Source organism: Schistocerca nitens, chromosome 2 (assembly GCF_023898315.1).
Source record: "Schistocerca nitens isolate TAMUIC-IGC-003100 chromosome 2, iqSchNite1.1, whole genome shotgun sequence".
In the NCBI taxonomy this organism is placed as follows: Eukaryota; Metazoa; Arthropoda; class Insecta; order Orthoptera; family Acrididae; genus Schistocerca; species Schistocerca nitens.
Genome location: NC_064615.1, coordinates 947,101,051 through 947,122,239, shown reverse-complemented (window position 1 = coordinate 947,122,239; position 21,189 = coordinate 947,101,051). Strand labels below are relative to the sequence as shown.

The following is a 21,189-nucleotide window of genomic DNA, read 5'->3' as shown; positions in this document are numbered from 1 at the left end:
AGCTTTTCACATCTAAGTTTGTCTCGTTTACTTTCTGCCGTCGTCAATCCATATTTCATTAGATCATCATCTAGGTCATTTCGTATCGCAACCCAGAACGAAGTATCTCCTTCTTCCATCTCCCGTCATTTCATATCGTTACACACCCAGCCCATCTCCATATCAGTTTCATAACATTGACCATCGAGCTCTCTAATACTGTATTTTCTGTTATACATTTGGCTCTTTCCTGTCACTTGTTGTTAAGTCCAACATGGATCTCTCCATTGCTCAATGCGCTACTGTAAACTTAGAGTTGCTTGCACATAAGAGGTCTATGTTTCACTTCCATAAGCTAATTTGCAAGTAAATACTAGTTTCGTGTATAGCACATTGTGATTTACAGCTACTTATTGAGCAGGTAACTGTTTCATTGATAATGTGAGAGCGGCTTGAGTAATAAGTAGCTGCAAATTACAACTGATACCGAAAGCAGTACTCCATGACGGTAGAGAATCTTGTTCTTTAGCATAATGTAGGATCGATGTTGTCTAACACACTGCACCGCAACCCCTTTTGGACCAGAAGGAAAGGCATACTAAGCGTATCCAATACGTGAGCTTTAGAATGTTATAACTGAGTATTAAATCAAATATAACTAGAGACAGTTCGACCAGTCGTTCATAAAATTCACGTTATTTTCACAAAATGCTTCCCTAGCCTTTTCTGGCACAGCTTCAGATTAGAGTCGCAGACATTAAGGTATTCATACTTACAGCATAATGACTAGCGTAGGTATCCTTAATCACATTTCAGATAGTCATCCTGCATATCTCTTGTTTTATATCATTTACTTGTACATTCTAATATTTGTTTTACACATTTGCAAATTTGTTATTTTGGGTAAAAATACCTCAACCAACGTTACGTGGAGAAGGGTCAACTAGCATGTGTCTTCTGCTAACTTTTTCGCATACACCTTGAGCTGTCAAAATCCTAAAACTTAGAAAATTAAGTGACGAGTCAGCTTCGGCAAATATTGCTTCTGCAGGCCAGATTCATTGATTATCTAATGTAGGCAGTCTGTTTACTTCATTCCCCTGAACGCACTCTCGTTTCAGAGATCACATTGTGACTGGAAGTGATACCAATGCCAGATCGCAAAGTGACAGTTCAACGACAGGTAAAGAAAGGGCCAGAGCGCCCCTAGCCGTTCCTTTCGACGCATCGAGTCAGACCACCCCACTCGTTCTTCATTTTCGAGGCACGATGGCCGTCATAATAAGTGCAGCGTCTTCATCTTTAGTCCTTTTACAAAAGAGAGTTTATTTGCAAGGGTAATACAAACATGAAATAACTGGAAACAATCTGCCATCTGTCAAATGAACGCTAATAGTTTTCTATTACAATTTTCATATATGTAAGCCAACTGAGAACCAGTGTCTTACACTAGCAGAGCAGAGAATAACGATTTGCTGTCAGAAAGCAGTAATCTCGATGTAAGAATAGCTAAGTGGACTGGGAACCTACATAGCAAAATTAGGTGTTCCGTATCAAAATCTGAGGCAGCTAAAGAAATGTGCTGAACTTTACGAACGTCCTTTTATCTTTCTTGATGAAACAACGTGTTGTGGAATATTTTTCCGTGGTCCTGAGGCTATTCGTCATGCAAGATGGATGGTAAACTATTTATTGCTTGAAAATGTTTGTACTCTGTGATGAATTTTTATTGCCCCCTCCAGAAGAGCGCATAGTTCCTGAAGTTTATACTTTCCTTATTACTGCGTACATCGAATTGAGCCTCGGCGCCTCTTCTCCAGTCGAAGCACTGTATTTATATTCCACATTTATTTCAAAATTTAATAAATATCAGTCTGTTGATCTTATTAGTTGGAAATTTGGAAATTTGTGATCTTATGGACCAAAATGCTAAGGTCATCGGTCCCTAAGCTTATACACTATTTAATCTAACTTAAGCTAACTTCCACTAAGGATAACACACACATCCATATCCGAGGGAGGACTCGAACCTCCGACAGGGCGAACCGCACGGACCGTGACAAGGCACCCAAGACAGCTCGGCTGCCCCGTGCGGCGCCTGTTAGTTCTCGCGAGCTTAAACAAAAACTGAAAAATCAGTTATGATGCCTGCTCGTGAATCTGTCGCCTTGAAAACAAAAATAAAAAAGACGGATTACTGAATGGTGATGCGGAATAATAAGATACAAACATTGTAAGGGTTGAAGTATGAATCATAGAAATCATCCATAACAGCACTTAGTTGTTTTTTCTAATAAAAGAGCGTCTTTTTATCAGAGTTTCCTTGAAGGACCAGTTCCTTATCGACAAATCCTTCGCAGTGACATGAGAAATCAAGATTGCAGTAAGACTTGATACCTGGTTCAAGTCAAAGTAGTCCCATGCGCGGGCAGTGAGTATTGGAGAGCCGATGCAGGAATCCTGCATCGCCGCTCTTGGCAAGGTCCTAGTGGAAGTGATTTGCCGTTTCTTTCCTCCGACCTGTTATGAAGTGTCAACTGTGTGTCTGCGTGGTGTGTATGAGTGCTTATACAGTTTAGTGTTGGGTTTGTGTTGTGAAGCATGAAGGGAAGGGTGAGAGTGATACGCGGTGCCGGCATATAGCCTACTCCTCTCGAATAACACCAACGGTGACACCGTTTAATGTCCCCATAAAACGGACGGATCACTATAACAGCCGGCTGTGGTGGCCGAGCGGTTCTAGGCGCTACAGTCTGGAACCGCGCGACCGCTACGGTCGCAGGTTCGAATCCCGCCTCGGGCATGGATGTATGTGATGTCCTTAGGTTAGTTAGGTTTAAGTAGTTCTAAGTTCTACGGGACTTTTGACCTTAGAAGTTAAGTCCCATAGTGCTCAGAGCCATTTGAACCATCACCATAACACCGTTGCTTGCCTTCACTGAGAGAGAGGTGTGGAAATTAATCCAAAACAGTAGAGGAGAGACTGGTGATCAGGAACTTTACGTCATCACCTCTTCTCCCCTTGTCGGCCAAATACTGGCAGTGTAAATTTTCAACCATCAGGGTAACAACGGGCTTACCTCCGCGTCGAGCGTGACCACACAGCCGTGAGCTAGCGTATGGAAGCTGGTCTTTACCTAGTTAATAAACTGAAAGCTGTAAATCAACTGGTTGAGAGAGGCGTCAAACTCATAGAGGACTACGACAGATTCCTTCAAAAAAAGTGACGTACTGATGAAGGGTGTGCTTCAGATTGTATCTGAGTATCACCACAACTTTGCAGGGCATAGGAAAAGAGAATAAGTGCATGTGATATTTTCACCATATCTCCATACCTCCATATATGTTATAAACATGTTTGCATGTTCAGCATATCCTTCTAAACTTCTGGATCGATTTCATCAAGACTTTGATCACATTTTACTTACTGTGTGGAAAACAGTACGGTGTGAGTAAAAGCCACCCACCTCCCAGTGGGGTGGGGTTGGGGGTGGTAACATGTGATGGACAGAGAGACGGAGGTGAGGATGTGGACAAGCAATGGGGAAGCAGAGTGACAGAGAGAGGGGAGGAGGAAAGGGACAAATGGAAGATGCAGGAGGAGGTGGACAGAGGGGAAGAAGCAGACGGTGAGAGAGAGGAGGGAGACGGGGAGATGGAATAATAGTGGATTGGAATAAATAAACACCCGGCAATGCTGAGTTTCTCAGGTAGTTTACATCTAAAACTTTGTGCAAAACAATATTTTAGGATGTACTATTAAAGATAATGCAGAAATAGTAATAAATAATTTGAATACATTAAAGACATTTGTTTTTCCGCTGCCGGTCCGTCTGTAAAATACCCTTAAAAATGACTGAGCTTTATATTTGATTCTTCATATATAGACCAGGAGATATCGTTTATTAGAGCTCAAATTACAAACAGTTTACTGTTTCTTGCAATAAACCCAAACGGTTGCTAGCACAAAGAAAATATCCGAACTTTAGTAGTAGGAGTCACCTCAATGTATAAAGACAATCATGTGGGATTTGCAGAAGACATACTGTGATTCTTCCACTTGTGAGTCACAATGGAAGCTCCTGGTAAACTGTTATGTAGAAGATCCCTTCCACCTGGTTATGACGGTCTAGACGTTAAAACGGTAGTGGATTAAGTATAAACTTTGTAACGCACGGAGCATTACAAATGTTTTCCTTTAAAAGTTAGGTCTGACTACCCGAACACCCATGAATACTGGATTGGCCGACATTAAACAGTGCTATGGTACGGGGAATCTAGAAAGAGGACTGGCTCAGACACGGTCAACTAATTTGGGCTATATTTGGTAACTCGCTTGTGTAGCACCTAAAATGAAGGACTATAAGAAATCAAAGATCACTAACGCCTGCTCCGAGCATTTGAGAAAACCATCCCTCAGGTGTGCAGTCGACTCAAAATTGACGGAATAAGTAGATAACTGAAACATCAGCGTTTTTTGTAATCGTGTATGAGGTCCGAGAGCACTTATTTTCCGTGAAACAAAGAAAATAATCATTTACCACTGCCACTGATGTACGCATAATGTTGGGGCGTGGAGGATCTTCGTTCGATTCCTATACGCATTCTGCAGTAATTTTATGTGTATTTTTCTCCATGTCGAAATTGGTGAGTATAGATGAATTAATAAGTGAAAAATAACAAGGCAGATAAATAAATATCTCAAATAAATTAAATGAGTGAAGAATTAAAATTTTAAAATTCGTTTATGAAAACAACTGCGACGGCCCAAGGATAGTTGAAATTCGTGGGGTTCGTAACTCTAGTTCGCTTCTGGAAACGTGGCTGGACTAACAAACCATATCATCATTAATGAAAAGCTTCCAGCACCGATTTTTCAATCGTTATAAGTGGTACGCATCAAAATTAATTCCCGCAAAAGAAATCCAAACAAAGTCTGTTTTCCACCGGATTTTCGAAAGAAACAAAAAAAATGGTTCAAATGGCTCTGAGCACTATGGGACTTAACTTGTAAGGTCATCAGTCCCCTAGAACTTAGAACTACTTAAACCTAACTAACCTAAGGACATCACACAAATCCATGCCCGAGGCAGGATTCGAACCTGCGACCGTAGCGGCCGCGCGGTTCCAGACTGTAGCCCCTTTAACCGCTTGGCCACATTGTAGTTACTCGCAGGCTGCTTTCACCAGATGCTCTAATTTTCGCAAATATATTTGCTTCGAGCGTTTTATGATAAGAACCGTCTGCATAGTTGTTCGAAGGAATGTGAGAATATGTAACATAATGAGAGAAAGAGTGTTAAACGAGCGGAATTAAAAATTTTAATTCCTCATTTATCCCAGTTGTTTGAGAAATTTATTTACCTAACTTCGTAATATTACGTACTGAAAGACTTACCTTGTTAACACTCCTGCGCCCGCCAATTTTGATACAGAGAAAAACAAGTTTTAAAAAGTACTGCAGAATGTATGTAGAAAAAATTGTTCAAATGTGTGTGAAACCTTATGGGACTTAACTGCTAGGTCATCAGGCCCTAAGCTTACACACTACTTAACCTAAATTATCCTAAGGACAAACACACACACCCATGCCCGAGGGAGCATTCGAACCTCCGCCGGGACCAGCGGCACAGTCCATGACTGCAGCGCCTAAGACCGCTCGGCTGATCCCGCGCGGCCAATGTATGTAGAAATGGAACTCAGAAATTCCACTTGCTGGCCAGTTAACTAGGCCGTTTGTCAGCGCCGCTTTCCTTGAAGAGTAAGAACATTGCAGGTACACAACCGGCAGTCGGAAAAGTTTATTTTCTCGACATTTAGGAAAATATGCGTTTAAGACCCCTATATACAACTATGAAAATGTTCAGTTTTTCAGCTTTGTACCCATCCCTTCAGTTCCGAATGGATTGCGCGTCATGAACTTTACAGGTGATTTTCCCAACACGGGAAGGAGGCGGGGGAAGGGGTTCTCGAGACAAAATGTCGATTTGGGTGGTACAGAAGCGATCTGTCAAACATGAGCCGAACCGATTGTTCGTGTTTGGGGCGTGGTACGTTCCGGACGTTACACTGAAGCTTTCTTTCTGTTTGCAGGCGATCAAGAACTTCATGCGCACCGAGTGCAAGTGCCACGGGCTGTCCGGGTCGTGCACGCTGCGCACGTGCTGGCGCAAGATGCCGCCGTTCCGCGACGTGGGCAACCGGCTGAAGGAGCGCTTCGACGGCGCCGCCAAGGTGATCCCCAGCAACGACGGCCGCTCCTTCATGCCCGAAGGCCCCACCATCAAGCAGCCCGAGCGCACCGACCTCGTCTACTCAGAGGACTCGCCAGACTTCTGCCTGCCCAACCGGCGCACCGGCTCACTGGGCACGCAGGGCCGCGAATGCAACGCCACCTCCCCCGGCGTCGACGGCTGCGAGCTGCTGTGCTGCAGCCGCGGCTACGACACGCGCGTCGTGCGCGAGAAGGTCAACTGCAAGTGCCGATTCCGCTGGTGCTGCGAGGTCACCTGCAAGACGTGCGTCGAGCGCCGTTCCATCAACACCTGCCGCTAGCCTGCGGGCTCCCGCCACTTGTGCCACTGTGGTTCCACTCTCGCGATCCAGAAGCTGATTGGTCGGCCACTTTCCAGGCAGCAGAAATCCACATTGTGCAGGGCAGGCAGAATAAAACTAGCCCAGTGAATATTTGATGCGCCTGAAGATAGACAACACAGCTTACATCATTCGCCCGAATGGTGTAAGTTGGGGTGCCTGCCTTAAGGCGCATGAAATATCTTCCGTGCCAGATCTATTCTGCCCGTCCTGTGGTCGCTTCTAGCACTGCTTCAGTTTATTTTGACATCCTAATGTATACCTGAGAGCTTTGTACTTTTTTCAGAGTTCTGCTCTCTCGTGAACGTCTCGCAGCAATGTTAAAGTGAGTGACGATTATATTGACGATACTTACTATCTGATATAGTTCGCGCCAATCGCACCTGTGCAGAGAGAGAAAGTGATAGGGAAACGTGCATTGGATGAGATTGGTGTTTGCATGGCGGTAGTGAGGGCGCAATCAAGCTCTATATTGCCACAACTGTGAAATGTTGCTTCGGACAACATCCACTAGAACTGCATCCTAAGTGAAGAAAAGCCAGATCGTAGCCTGGAGGAGAATTTTTATCGCCATCAAGCGGCACTGACGGCCAGGCGTCCTGAGGTAGATTAAATCTCATTAGCTGCTGGGGTCAGCTGAGGATGAGAGGACAGGGGAGGGGGAAGGTAATGTGCAGAATCGTTCGAAACTGTGGGCATCCAGCAGTAACTACGAGAAAATGTCAAGAAATATCTGAGACTAGCTCGCGGAAACATACACAAACACCATTAATATAATGTGGGCAAAAAAAAGAAAAAAAAGAAATAAAAAACTGACCAAGAAGGTATTTCACACACCTTAAGAATGGCAACCCAACTTACGTCATTCTCTCCTGGGGTGTATGATGTAACTATTGTTGTCTATCGTTAGGCGCATGAAATATCTTCCAGTCCAATTTTTTTTTTTTGGGGGGGGGGCGTAGCTTTATTTTGCGCAACCTGTAGATTCCAAGTTGAGTGCTGTCAGCGAAATGTTCTGCTTCCACGCGCCACAAGAGCTAGGCACATACTAAATATGAAATTCGTCGTCAGTTTCTCCATTTCCTTTCTCCTATAAGCGACCGGTGGGGAGGCAAATGACTGCCTATGCTTCTCTATGCCTGCTTTTCTGCACTTGATAGTACGTGCTTGAACTACAGAAATGCAAACAGTGAGCAGTAATGAAATTTACATTCTAATACTAGTTCTCTGAATTTTTCGTTTAATCTATGACGGAAAGAACATTTACTCCAACGATTATAATGCAAGCACTTTTAATACCTTCGTAATACTTTTGGTGGCTTCCACCACTTCCTGAAGCTGAATTTAATGGGAATATCTTATTTCTGAGGACGGCCAGTAACAGGTCGCAACAGAATCTCATACGTCCTACTCTTCACAAGAGCTCTATTCGTCTCTAAAATACTCCTACTCGACCTCCCTAAGCATTTAGCTTGATATCACTGTAAATTTACCAGTACATGCATAAAGGACGCGAGACGGTCTAGAAGTGTTCAAAAACATTTTATTGAAATTTACCAGGCTATTTGTTCTGTATATTATACAGAGCCAGAATCTGCAGTCGTACAACAGTTATAGAAGATACGGAGAGAATCGGGATGAGTAAGCAGGCAGTTTGTCCTGGACACGATTTACTTGTTTTATTTTGACCAATTATACAGCATAACTTCAGCAGAAATGGTTTACAATGCAGTTGATTTTTTTTTTTTTTTTTTTTTTTTTTGATCGACTTGTACTACTCCGCCAGGAGATGAGACAATTGAGTGAAAGCTGCTCCACCCAATTCGATAAACATTATTAAGAACTTATAACATCTTTTAAAGCCATCAATGGCTACACTTGTTTGGAAATATTAATGCAGCAATAGACAATATTAAAATATATGATTAAAATCTGGCAGTCATGAATTTTGTCCAATAGGCAGAACGTCAAGTCTTCACCATTACGAAGTTTTAGACATTCCTATCTTCCACAATTGCTCAAAATAGCACAAGGTCGTGTTGAGAATAGCAAATGTGACGGAAATTCCATCCATGGAATCAGTAGTCTACCATGATACATTAGCTTCATTTTTTAGCTTTTTCGTTAGGATATTGGCCTGTTCCGCTCTTTTAGATACTTCTAGCATCAACTCGCTAGCATCTTTTATATATGTTGTATGTTTCAGATATCAGTCTAAAAGACTTAAATTTGCAGTGTGACTACTGTATTTGAGCTTTGGGTTACCACGGAATGTAGCACATTTCACACAATTACGAGCTACAAAAACGCGGAAATGAAGTTAGTTTTTTTTTTTTTTTTTCAGGATGACAGAATTATTCCTAAGTAGCTTAAACACTACATCAGTACTTATGGAGCATTTCAGGACTGATTGTTAAGAAGCAAAGAACAAAGAAAATTAGTAAGGTATTACAACCACTGTGTTTCGCAAATGAATTGCAAGTGAAGCTAGGAACTACTTGTAGACTAAAACAGACGGGGCTAATTTTCTTTAAATACCCACAATAGGATGCTGACGTCTAACATCTCTTAGAACCAGCCGTATCACAATTTAATTGAGTGATATTCTGAAAGTCGAAAGTGTGTTCCTAGTTACGTGAACGAGTCACAAATGGGTCTCGATATTTAACGCGTCCCAATTGGATTTACACTGAAATGACCAGGATATTCGTCCCTACTCAGTCTTTTTCTACTTTTTGTTGTCTTGGTTCCTCCTTCCTCTCATGTGTCTGTCAGCAGGAATTTAAACAGAAACATTTACTTGTCAGAGATAAGCATCCTGTAATGACTTATGCCTTAGTTCTTCCACGTTCGAGTGACCATTAGTATCTTCTCTAAGTTAGTAGTGCTAGCAGACAAATAAGATTCATAAACTCTGGAAGACGGAACTTCAATAAATATTTCTATTCTTGGAGTTTATGCTGAAAAGTAGTTGTTAAATTCGAACAGTAATGTATGTTTTTGCGGCTTTTCAGTGGCTTCATGCAGACTGAAGTACTGTAAATCAGAAACAAACGAAACTTTTGTGTGGCTTTTAATTATGGACATGACATAAATGGCAATAATGAATAATAGCTCCAAAGCGAATATATATTGGTGCTAGAACTGCCGCCAATTTTCGTATAAACTATAATATTTCTAAGCTGATGTTCATGCAACTCAGGCGGAACTTGCTGTATTTAAACTAGAACGGCATGTTTGAATAGCGAAGCATGCTGTTCTCTGTGATGAAGAGTGTCTGATGTGCACTTAAGTGATCAAGGACGGTTTTTCTTACCCACATATAAATACATGACTAGAAAAGAATATTTTAGAAAAAAATTATAGTGTGTAAATTATGTGATATAAATATTTATTTCGTCGAAAGCTTGTATAAAATAATTTTATAAGGTTATGATACGATTTAGTTTCGTGTACCGAAAATATTTTCTGAAGAAATTACGTACACATGTGGAAACCAGTTTATTGACAGCAAAGATATATTTTAGGAGTGTTTATAAGAAGAGGAAAAACTGATATACATGTATAGCATATGTACACATGTGTTAACAAATACTTCTGGAGGACAATGTATTTCCTTCCGTCCTTTACAACGACTAATGCAGATTGATGTTTGATTGTCACGGTATACAACAGAACTTCTCAAACATGCATTACCTTACACGTTTCAAATTTTCTTCATATCGTTTTACTCCAAATGAAACGATATGCTCATACTATGATTGCTGATGCAGTGTACAGTATTTAATACTGTTGGCAGAAGTTATTTTACTTCAAAACATTCTTATCCTACTATGCCATTTATTCTATATTTTTTGCGTGAAATAACATAATGAGGCGGGTGGGACATGTATAAAAAAAGCTTATGTGAGGATGAGGCAATGCAACTCTGCTTCCTAACCAAGAGGTGCCAGAATCCCTAACTAAAGAAACAAACGTTACTGCTTATTTGTTATGTGTTGTGTAAATGACAAACCAGACCTGAAGGCCCGGCTGTATGGAGCCACCACATAGCCGAAACAATCCTGCCTAATTACATTTTATAACAGTTACTAGAATCATATTACAGAAATTAAGAAACCGATTTCTCATAACAGTGAAATTTGTGAAAACATACATTTTATGTGTAAATTGCTATTGTTATTGTATGAAGTTGTAGGAGTAAATGTCCATACCAGATGCTTGTGGACATGACTCTCCGATTTGAGATTTGTAATTCCGCATCAAGTTAGACACATAATGGAAATGTACCGATCTTCTCTGCTGATAGAGTGATATTGTGGAACAATGTAATCTTCCTTGGATACTGGGCAATCGTTCCAGCACTTGTATATATGGTATATGTAAGATATAAAACAAAATTATTCGTATATGGCCAGCCCCTAAATAGTTTTACCAAAAAATGACATAGGAATGTTTGTTTTTGGCATATGTGGTGACCTCCGGGCTGCCTCACGTCCATCATCTCGTATTGCTGTAGTGCCTTATCTGTAAAACAGCTTTAAGTACTCTAATGTATAGCTTTTAAAAATGAGATGTAAATTTTATTAAAATGCCTTTATCGAATGTGTAACATACTTCATTACTCCTTACCCTTCCACTACGACAAAGTATTTCATTTTGCATTGGGAAAATAAAGATTTTGCAAAATTGGAAAGTTCCAGCCTGTGTACTTCGTGTAACATTCACTACTCATGATGGAAGGTTTCCTAAATAAGCAAGTAAATGTTCAACAAAACTTCCCTTTTTCGTGGAATTTATTCATAATGTTAAAGCACCTGGGTAGCTGATGGTTCAGAAACAACACACTGCAACAGCTGCAAGCCATAAGAAAATACCATCTTACTGCCACGGGGTTCGTTTGAAGATCTACTCACGGCCGCGACTCGTCTTAACACAGTCAACAGCCATGTCCAACGATGATTGCTCCTCGATTCCTGTCTTGTATCACGGATCCGTAAGTAGTCTACGTTGGAGCATATTTATACCTACATTTCGCAAATGATTTAAATACAGTTGGTCATTCTGACATAAATTTATGTGGTTCATACAGCTTTTTAAACACTAATGAAGCAAGTCCTTTCTTTGGAGCGTAAATTAAACAACATTCACTAAATCAAACAACTTCTTAATTACTTACTGTGGGGTAAGTCAAACACATACGTAAACAGCAAACTTAGTACTTCATAAATCAGTTCAGGTTAATGTCCCAGCAGAAGTTCCTTAGTGGTTTCAAAATTTTTGTGCAATCGCTACTACGATTGTTAGGCTTTTACGTGACAAATTTGTCAGTAAACCTAACTGCACCATAGGAATCGAAAAAATTTGAATTATTGTCTAAATTATCAGCAATTGCTAAAATGTCCTGTGAATTAATTTTCCGATTTTCTAGGTAATTGACATTCGTCAGCATGTTGCAGAATGGAAAGAAATAATTATTTGTTCTGTACCTGACACCAGACAAAGCTGAAATGCTCCAGCTAGCCGCTTTAAATGCTGCTCAAGGTTGGAAGTGAAGAGAACAAATGAATCGAAATATTGCATACTTGTGATTTTATTGCTTAAATATATTAATAGTTACGGTTGACTCAAACTGACATCACTATTAAGAATATTATGAACAGTTATCATCCCTCAAATGTCAGTTCTTATATGTAGGTGTAGCTATCTCAGATTTTTCCTTTTCTCTTCACGAATAAGCTCCGTAAATAGTTATATATTCACTGAATTCTTTCGCTATTTGATGTCTTTCTTTCTTTTTCGTAAAAACTCAGGTTATCATGTTTCTCTTCTTCAATGTTTTCTCTAGTCCTGTTTCTGCAGAATCGATGGGAAGGAATATGATGGTTCAAGAACCATGGGAATAATAATTTTATGGAAGAATACAATCATTTAGATACGTGACTTAGGCAATAACGAAGAGCAAGATGTTAACTTGGCTACATTTGAAAATGTCTCTACCAAAAACTCTAAAATGGAAAATATAAAGCCATATGAGATGCCGTAACAAAACTATGATCCTCCCAAAGCTTCTTCATCGGAGTGACTGTTGGGTACCGAACTTTAGGCAAAATAAACACGTGTGCAATGAAATTTGTGAATGAGGGAAATGTTGCTCATGAACAGGCGGCATAACCAATGAAACAATGAGACAATAGCTGGAAATAGAACCAATTTAACTGGATTAATAAAGTGCTGCATCATATGGTGAAAACAGGTAAGGAGGAAAGACTTCCCAAACTAGAATTAAGCTACAAAATGTCAGTTAGATATAGGAAGATCTATGACGATATGTGCAGATAATATGTAATGAAGGATCAGGCTTCAGGTCTACTCAAGTAAATGCTGAAAAAGATGATGATGAATATACATTCTCTCATGTTCTGAGCAACAGCCATCTACTATAACACTTTAATCTTTCTGAGATTATGACAACGTACGAATGGACATTATGGCACGTTAGAAGTGGTTACGGAAGTTATTGCACAACCACGACTCCTTTCACTCAGCCGAAGGAGTGGAGCATAATGTTTCACCTTTTCTTCCTGTATCACGGAACAGGTTAGTGCCAAGACGCGGATTACATTATGTATTCAGCGCCGTCTATGCATCATAAGAGTTTTGAAAGTCAGTTTACAAATATATTACGTAGCGGAGGACATTCTTCCGTCTCGATCAAAACATGTTTACAGGGGCGGAACAAAATCATATTAACATTCTTAACTTTCTGTTAATTTCAATGTATCATTTTAAACGCAGGAGTCTTCAGACTAGTCTACGCCTGAAATGTCTGACGTTAGAAAAATTACATTATTCTGGAAATATATAGAGGGAGACATTTTCATGTCTCAACCAAAACATAATTACACAGCAGAAACAATATCATATTAACATATTTTTTTCTTTTCTACTTTTTGTAAATTTAAATGCATAACTTTAAGCGCAAGTAGGCTTTTAGACTAGTCTAAATCTGAAATATTTGAAGTTAAAAAATTATGTTGTTAAAAAAAAAGAAAAGTGGGTTCGCAGTACGGGACAATCGGTGTTTCTTACGACTTTTTTTACTGTCCTGCTTTTTTAAATGGTTGTTGAATCATAGCTAAATGTTTTGATTTCTAGACAAGGAGAGAGGATTGTATAGTGTTTCACTGTGGTAATATGGCAGCGTTTACTCAAATGTTTATGTGTGCCTCCTTCTCCAGTGATTATCGTAGTTAAAGAAATATATAGCTAATATAGGAATTCTCTGCAGATTCGTAGTACATCAAAGTGGCTGCCGATTATGGGCCCTTTCCACCTCCTCCCTTCTCCCCTCCCCTCTCTCTGTCAATCTGTACGAGTATGTGTGCATGTGTGTGTGTGTGTGTGTGTGTGTGTGTGTGTGTGTGTGTGGTGAAAAGCCCTTCATCTGACTAAGAGCAGGCGTTGAAGTCAACGATCTATAATTCCTGTTTTGTTGGTACATGTACGGTTGAGTGATAATTCTATCTGCGATATGATTTTGTTTCTTCAGCTTCGTATAATTTTTGTATTGGACTGCGCACTGAGGAAGAATTATAGGAAACCAATGAGAAATTTGGAAAGGGAATAAAGGTCTAGGGAGGTGAAAGAACTATTTTGCGATTTGACGATTACACTGTAATTCTGTCAAAGATAGCAAAGGACTAGGAAACGGAGTTGAACGTAATGAGCAGTTCCTCTACAATAAGTTAAAAGAAAAACATAAAAAAATAAATTAAGGGTAATGGAATGTGGTAAAACTAGGTGAAGCTGTAATAATTAGATTAGAAAATGAGGCAAGAAAAATAACAAATAAGTTTAACTATTTGGGCAAAAAAATAAATGACGATGGTTGACGTAGAAAGGATATAAAATGTACACTAGCAATAGCAAGGAAACCATTTGTGAAGAGAGATATTTTAACATCGTAAATAAATATAAGTTTTGGAAATTCTTTTCTGGAAGTATCTGTTGAAGTATAGCTTCGTACGCTGAGTGAAACGGGTACGATAAATAGTTCAAACTAAAAGAGAATAGTAGCATTTGGAACATGTTGCTATAGGAGAATGCTGAGGATTGGATCGGTAGAGCGAATAACTAATGAAAGATGATAGATACTCAGTAGTACCTGGGAAAAAAGAAATTTATTTCACAATTTGACTGAAAGAAGGGGTCAACTGATATGACACATTCTGAGGCATCAAGGAACATTTAATTGGGTAATGGAGGCTAGTGTGGAGATACAAGTTATGGAGGAAGGCTTGAATGCAGTACGCAGTTGCAAATGAATTTGCGCCACAGTAGTTGTCAGACGTGGAGAGACCTGCACAACGTCTAATGTCGAAGGTATCATACTCTACAGGACTCGTAGGTGTGAATCAGCCTGTGAGCGGTTATGGCAGTGGGATGTTGGTGAACAGCAAGGGCCATAGTACAGCCATAAAACCGAGAAGAACTGACTCAATGACGGAAACATACAGGTCGTCCTATTTATCCTGACCATCCCAATTAACATTTTGCCCAAAAGTAAAATATAAAAAAAATATCAAAAACTGTCATTTAGCCAACATGGGGACGTTAACCAGCATGATTGCCTTTGTTTGTAACGTCCGTCGTTGCGAAGATATGTCCTTTTCAAACAGTACCTGTACTTTTGGTACGGAATTCACATCCTCACCTCAACTCATGTCCAAAAGAGTATCTCAGAATACCGCTAATGTAAATATGATGTTATTAAAAACGTAACCCAAAACTCAGTTTGACTGTCTTGTATTAGCATATAGTGCACATAATGGGGTAGTGTAACTAGTCCACTTGCCGGTGTTGCCAGCAAACAAATAAAACACAACGAAAAAATCCACCGGAAATTCAGTCAACCGTCTTCAGTTGAAGGCTTGTGTGAATGCAACGAACACCAACGAAATGCTTCTCGTCTATGGAGAAAGTAAGTTTTCTGTACAGTAACTGGCGATAACGTTTTCTTATTTACAATACGGGTACATGAAGGAGAATACTCTAGTACATTTAAACGATATCTTTTATACAGTGGAGGCAGTCTATGATAAAACATCGCATCAAAGTCACTTTTCTGTTATGGTGATTGGAGGTAAGTGTAATTCAATTCAGACATAGGAACTCTATAGAGACCGATATCCTGACAAGAGCCCAACCTTACCGACGGGTGGTTTCTAGTCTTATTGTGACACTACATGACACGTGAATCTTCGATATAAGGCAACGCAAACGTAGTAGAACTATCATAGACGAAGCTGCCAAAGTTACTATTCTCTCTCCCACACGACAGGTTGAAGAGGAGCTGGCATCTTAGAACTGGTCTACATCGCTATCTAAAACGTCGCCAGTTCTATCCTTACGAGTACAGTTACACAAAGAATTGCACGCAAATGGTTTCCAGAATAATGCAGAGTTCTGTCAACGGGATACAGCAGCAAATCCTCGCCAATCCTAACTTTATATCCGATGTTCTTTTTGCCTATGAATGTTCCTTTTCAAACAAAGGACAGGTAAATACAGAGAACATGCATTACTAGTCCACCGAAAACTCACTATGGTTTAGACAAATGGAACATCGGCGCCAATGCTAAGTAAAGATCTGGTTTAGGATGCTTGGTACTACACTTACTGGGCCTTATTTAATCAATAGTAACCTAAACGGTAGGGCATATACAAAATTTCTCACACGAATTCTGCCTCGTCTTCTGCATGAAGTGCGGCTAAGAATCAGAATGCTTATGTGGCACCAAAACGATGGATGTCCAGCACATAACGTCCTGCACTTACGTCGTGTTCTGAAACGAAAGTACCTTGCCAGATAGATTGGTCGTGAAGAAACAGTGGATTGGCTACTCTCTCCTATTTTAACTCATCTGGAATTTTTCTTTGAGGATAGGTAACCTACGTCGTCTGTCATGATATTCTAACGATTCCAGAGTTCATCTAAGAATGTATCGCGCTTGCTCGTAATTGACTTCAGCAGGCAACACTGGAAGCTGCTTGAATTCTTTCGCCCAACGTGTGGACTAGCGTATCACTGTCCGTAGTCACCATTCTGAGCACCTATGAAGCGTCTCCCCTTTTCGAGTCCACGGTGCATTTCAGTACTACGAGGGTGAGTCAAATGAAAGCCTTAAATATTTTTTAAAATATTATTTATTGTGCAGAAGTGGTACAAAGCTGTATCACTTTTCAACATAATCTCCCCCACCCTCAGTGCAAGTCCTACAGCGCTTACAAAGTGCATAAATTCATTTAGAAAAAAATTCTTTGGTAATCCACGCAACCACTCATGCTCCGCGTGGCGTACCTCTTCATCAGAACGGAACTTCTTTCCTCCCATTGCGTCTTTGAGTGGTCTAAACATATGGAAATCACTTGCGGCAAGTTCTGGTGAGTATGGTGGATGAGGAAGACACTCAAAATGCAGGTCTGTGATTGTTGCAACTGTTGTACGGGCAGTGTGGGGCCTTCCATTGTCATGTTGCAAAACGGACACCTGCTGACAGCAATCCACATCGCTTTGATTTGATTGCAGGACGCAGATGACTATTTAGGGGATCTGTGTATGATGCAGTGGTGACGGTGGTCCCTCTGGCATGTAATTCTCCAAAATGACGCCTTTTTCGTCCCAAAAGAGAGTCAGCATAACCTTCCCTGCTGATGGTTCTGTTCGAAACTTCTTTGGTTTTGGTGATGAGGAATGGCGCCATTCCTTGCTCGCTCTCTTCGTTTCCAGTTGGTGGAAGTGAACCCAAGTTTCGTCCCCAGTACGATTCTTGCAAGGAAGCCACCTTCTCGTTCAAAACGCCGAAGAAGCTCTTCACAAGCATCAACATGTCGTTCTCTCATTTCAGGTGTCAGCTGCCGTGGCATCCATCTGGCAGACATTTTGTGAAACTGGAGCACATCATGCACAATGTGGTATGCTAACACATGACTAATATGTAAACATGCTGCAATGTCATTCAGTTTCACTCGGCGTTTTTCCTTCACTATGGCTTCAACTGCTGCAATGTTCTGTGGAGTCACAACTCGTTGTACCTGACCTGGACGAAGAGCATCTTCCACTGAAGTCACCCCATTTGCGAGCTTCCTACTCCATTCGTAGACTTACTGCTGTGACAAACATGCATCACCGTACTGAATCTTTATTCGTCGATAAATTTCTATAGGTTTCACACCTTCACTACGCGAAAATCGAATAACAGAATGCTGTTCTTCCCTGGTGCAAGTCGCAAGTGGGGCAGCCGTCTTATACTGATACTGCGACGGCATGTGTGCATCTGCGCTATGCTGTCACCTACAGTCCATTCTGCACGCTGTTTTTAGCACGCTTACCAACTTAGAGGATAACGGCGCGAAATTTCGATTTGTTATTACGAATTCAAAGTTTTCATTTGACTCACCCTCGTATATACTGGTAGTGAAGATCACTGCCTTCCTTTATTCTTAACTTGAATTTTGTGTTTACGTGAACACATGAAACGTGATACGTTGTCGAATAAGTCTTGAAGCGAGGAAGCGCCTCTACGAATAAAAAATACAAGATAGTTTAAAAAATCTGGACTGCTGAACATAATTTCATAACGAACAAAGATACATGGAAGGCGATAGCGCTGTGTAATGTCCCAGTGGTAGGTAAACAACATAAGCTTGATACATTTTTTTTATTTTGCTTCTGGACGAAAAGTTGTCTGGAATGGTGAATATAAATGGAACACCCTTTATTGCTTATTACTACCTGGTGTTTGACTCCAGATTGCGTAAATTACGAAGATGGTTTACGGACTGAGAATGGTGATCAAAACCATCTACACTGACGGAAGAAGAATCGCAACACCAAAAAATAATTGATGTAGAGTAATGAAATTTCGGGAGCTCCTTTATCTAGGTAACATATTTCAGTGACTAACATTGTGGGATCAAAGGTTAATGTAAGAGAGAGATAACCCATTGCAAATGTGAAATTCTCGTACATTAACAACCGGTGTAACCATCAGAATGTTGAAAGCAAGGATCCAAACGTGCATGCAATGTGTTGTACAGTTGCCAGATGTTAGTATGTGAGATGGGGTTCCATGCTTGTTGCACTTGGTCGGTCAGTGCTGTCTGTGGGTGATGCTGGAGTTGTCGCCCGATGATATACCGTATGTGCTCGATTGGAGAAAAATCTGGTGATCCAGCAGGTCAAGGCAACATACCGACACCCTTTAGAGCAGGCTGGGCTACAGTAGTGGTACGTGGACGAGCGTTATATTGTTGGGATGCCTCTGGAATGCTGTTCATCAATACCAGCACAACATGTAAAATCACCAGAACGACGTACAAATTTGCAGTCAGAGTGCGTGAGATAATCACGACAGTGTTTCTGCTTCCATACGAATTCGCACCCTACACCATAACTCCAGATGTAGGTCCAGTGTATCTTACCACGCAAACAGATTGTTTCTAGGTCCTCAGTTGGGCCCCATCTAAACAAAACACGGCCATGGCACTCGCCGAGGTGGAAGCAGCTTTAATCAGAAAACACAATAGACCTCCACGCTGCCCTCCAGTTAGCTCTCGCTTGACACTATTGAAGTCGCAAATGGTACTGGCTTGAGGTCGGTGGAATGAACGCTGCAGGCGTCTGGCTCGGAGCTGTCCTTGAAGTAACAGATTTGCAACAGTTCGTTGTGTCAGTGTGGAGGCAACTGCTTATCAAATAGCTGCTGCAGAACCAGTACGATGCGATAGAGTCATACACCTAACACGATAGTCTTTCCTCTCGGTAGTGTCACATTACCGTCCGGAGTCCAGTCTCTCTGTGGCCGTACATTCTCCTGACTACCCCTGCCAGCATTCATGCACAGTGGCTACATTCCCGCCAATTCTTTCTGCAACACCGCAGAAGGAACATCCAGTTTCTCGTAGCCCTATTAAATGACCTCTTCCACACACATAGAGGTACACTACTGGCCATTAAAATTGCTACACCAAGAAGATGACGTGCTACAGACGCGAAATTTAACCGACAGGAAGAAGATGCTGTGATATGCAAATGATTAGTTTTTCAGAGCATTCACACAAGGTTGGCGCCGGTGGCAACACCTACAACGTGTTGACATGAGGAAAGTTTCCAACCGATTTCTCATACACAAACAGCACTTGACCGGCGTTGAATGGTGAAATGTTGTTGTGATGCCTCGTGTAAGGAGGAGAAATGCGTACCATCACGTTTCCGACTTTGATAAAGGTCGGATTGTAGCCTATCGCGATTGCGGTTTATCGTATCGCGACATTGCTGCTCGCGTTGGCCGAGATCCAACGACTGTTAGCAGAGTATGGAATCGGTGGGTTCAGGAGGGTAATACGGAACGCCGTGCTGGATCCCAACTGTCTCGTATCACTTGCAGTCGAGATGACAAGCATCTTATCCACATGGCTGTAACGGATCGTGCAGCCACGTCTCGATCCCTGAGTCAACAGATGGGGACGTTTGCAAGACAACAACCATCTAAACGAACAGTTCGACGACGTTTGCAGCAGCATGGACTATCAGTTCGGAGACCATGGCTGCGGTTACCCTTGACGCTGCATCACAGACAGAAGTGCCTGCGATGGTTTACTCAACAACGAACGTGGGTGCACGAATGGCAAAACGTCATTTTTTCGGATGAATCCAGGTCCTGTTTACAGCATCATGATGGTCGCATCCGTGTTTGGCGACATCGCGATGAACGTACATTAGAAGCGTGTATTCGTCATCGCCATACTGGCGTATCACCTGGCGTGATGGTATGGGGTGCCATTGGTTACACGTCTCGGTCACCTCTTGTTCGCACTGACGGCACTTTGAACAGTGGACGTTACATTTCAGATGTGTTACGACCCGTGGCTCTAACCTTCATTCGATCCCTGCGAAACCCTACATTTCAGCAGGATAATTCACGACCACATGTTGCTGCTCCTGAACGGATCTTTCTGGATACAGAAAATGTTCGATTGCTGCCCTGGCCAGCACATTCTCCAGATCTCTCACCAAATGAAAACGTCTAGTCACTGGTGGCCGGGCAACTGGGTCGTCACAATATGCCAGTCACTACTCTTGATGAACTGTATCCAAGCTCTGTTTGACTCAATGCCCAGGCGTATCAAGGCCGTTATTACGACCAGAGGTGGTTGTTCTGGGTACTGATTTCTCACGATTTATGCACCCAAATTGCGTGAAAGTGTAATCATATGTCAGTTCTAGTATATTATATTTGTCCAATGAATACCCGTTTATCATCTGCATTTCTTCTTAGTGTAGCAATTTTAATGACCAGTAGTGTATTAATAATGGCGTCTTTCTCGTCTTAAAGGCACTCCTGGCCAACGGAAAGTCACCACATCCAAGTCCTTTGCTGTCTCTGAGAGAATTACAATGTCATCAGCGAACCTCAAAGTTTTTATTTTTTCTCCATGGATTTTAATACCTACTCCGAATTTTCTTTTGTTTCCTTTACTGCTTGCTCAATATACAAATTGAATAACATTGAGGAGAGGCTACAACCCTGTCTCACTCCCTTCCCAACCACT

General features: G+C 41.2%; 1 protein-coding gene across 1 annotated transcript in view; it reads left to right on the top strand.

Moving 5' to 3' along the window:
* Positions 1–8,321, top strand: part of LOC126237273 (protein Wnt-6) — a 661,913-nt gene extending 653,592 nt beyond the window's left edge. Inside the window, exon 5 of the mRNA XM_049947203.1 lies at positions 6,073–8,321. Within this exon, the coding sequence (XP_049803160.1) occupies positions 6,073–6,534 (462 nt within the window). The 3' untranslated portion in view covers positions 6,535–8,321. The remainder of the gene's footprint in view (positions 1–6,072) is intronic.
* The last annotated feature ends 12,868 nt before the right edge of the window (positions 8,322–21,189 follow it).